At 44.0% G+C, this 2,068-nt stretch overlaps 1 protein-coding gene across 1 annotated transcript; it reads right to left on the bottom strand.

The window, feature by feature from the left end:
* Positions 1-365: 365 nt before the first annotated feature.
* LOC120959296 (fibrinogen C domain-containing protein 1-like) lies at positions 366-1,760 on the bottom strand. Its single transcript, XM_040382583.2, has one exon. It carries the CDS (start codon positions 1,608-1,610, stop codon positions 666-668), a length of 945 nt encoding a protein of 314 aa, XP_040238517.2. The 5' UTR covers positions 1,611-1,760; the 3' UTR covers positions 366-665.
* Positions 1,761-2,068: the final 308 nt, after the last annotated feature.

Here is a 2,068-nt window from a genome sequence, read left to right as displayed (position 1 = left end):
GGTTTCCTGTTGGATCTTCATCCGCCAAAACAAAAAAAAATATTTATTTCAAAGCACATTGTGCAAGATTGCTTTCTTTCTCTATGGTTGTATGAAATAATGCAGCCCACCTGACCACCTGACAACGATCGGTCTGCGAGGATCGTTCGGTTGTTTCGCAAGGTGCTCTGAATTCCGGGGCAGCGTGCCATACGTATCGTTGAATTAAGCATCTGTTGAGTTAAGCAACGTAAATATCATTTATTTTTTATATCATTTGTGCTCGTATATGTTTCTGTTTCCTCTCACCATATCATACGGACGGATATAAAACCTTTTAATATGAATTTACATTCAGTTGAAATGCTGGCTGTTAACACTGACAGTTAGGTTTATCAATGTACTAGAAAGATCGTTTATTCCAACAAATTACAACACGAGCTTATTACAATCAGTCGTGCAAAACCATCTGACCTTGGAGTGAGTGTTTGTGTTCCATATTGTCGTCTTCTTCTTATTAGCGTAACGACCTATGCGGTCAAGCCGGTTAATACGGGCTTACGGAACTTATTCAGTATCAGGCAGCCGAATACTACGCGGGGACGGTCCATCCGAGGCTTGAACCCATGACGGTCATGACGTGCACAAGTGGACGACTTTACCATGATTTGTTTTTAAATGACACATCATACCTCGCGAATCATCATTCTTGAGAATGCCAATCCTACTTTCAACTTGTATTTTCCCCAAACAATATTTTCTGCATTCTCACTGTTCCTATAAACTCCATTAAGATTTGAATCGTAACATTTGGCGTACCACCATGCTCCCTTATAGAGTACGGCGCAACTTGAGTTTGACGAGCCTTCCCGATCCTTGGTAGAAAACTTCTTGCCCTTGTGGACTAACAACGAGTCATTGGCAGTTCCTGTGTACGATCCCAGCTTCGTTAAAGGATATTGGTCCTCCTCACTGCCGATCGCGAACTCAGCGTACGACGCGTACATGTAGCTTCCATCGAAGTCTTTCAGCTCCACTAGCAACTCGTGCTTTGCGGCCGAGGTCATCCGATGCAAGTGCTCAAGGCCGAGCCAAAACTCGCCATCCATGCTGCCGAACCCGTTCCGATACTCAGTCCAGTTGCGGTAAAAGTCCACCGATCCATCGTAACGATACTGAAACACAAGCCAACCACCGCCGTACGCCGTTTGTTCACAATATCCCAGAAACGGTTCATCCGTCTCGGCAGGCTGCATGATGTACTTGCCCGATCGCTTCGATGGATTCTTCTTGCACGATGGAAACGAGACGCTGCGAAGATTTATGCCCGAATTGATCATGAACAGATCTAAATCTTTCTTCGATGCCAGCTGCTGCATATCCTTCCGCATCCGTTCGTGATCGATGTTGATTTGGTCGAGTCGAGCTAACAGCGTCGTTTGCTTTTGATTCGTCTGCTTCATGGTGAACTCCATCTCGGACAGCTGTTTCTGCAGGGTTTGCAGTTTGTTTGAGATTATCCCGAACGCGAACTCGGTGAACGTATTTGTGCCATTTGTTTCTGTACCGCGCACTATGGTCGTTGAACAAAGCGCCAGGGCTAGGAGCACGATCACTTTATGAGCGAACATGGTGAGCTATCGCCAAAGACTTTACTCTCAAAAGATGGTACTGAATAACGACGGGCTATGCAGGATGCTTTTATACGGCAGCAGCATCATCTCAAACGTAACGCTTATCAATAATTGTTGGAAGCGAATAATTCGAGCAGAATACTACAACTGCACACTTATCAGTTCCGTGGGAATTCCAATATTCAACACAACCTGTACTGAAAAGATGATGTCGGTCTTATCAGCGTGTGCCGCGAGTATTTTTGCAAATCGTAATGTTCTTTTTTGTTTACATATACAGTCTGTCCCCGAGATACGCGGTTTATGCGTTCCCGAGGAATTCGCGTAAGGCGAATTTCACGTCTTTCGACCAAAATACTATTGAGTCACTCGGAGTTTTTGATTAAATTTAGTACTTTTATACACTTTATCATTTATTTGATATGATTCGGACAGAAAATTCTGATATTTCTGAC

This window comes from Anopheles coluzzii, chromosome 3, assembly GCF_943734685.1.
Source record: "Anopheles coluzzii chromosome 3, AcolN3, whole genome shotgun sequence".
NCBI lineage: Eukaryota > Metazoa > Arthropoda > Insecta > Diptera > Culicidae > Anopheles > Anopheles coluzzii.
The sequence above is the reverse complement of the archived record's forward strand: the minus strand, read 5'-3'. Positions and strand labels throughout refer to the sequence as shown.

Coding starts and splice junctions, on each gene's coding strand:
- LOC120959296 (XM_040382583.2), bottom strand. CDS start 1,610: ATGTTCGCTCATAAAGTGATCGTGCTCCTAGCCCTGGCGCTTTGTTCA.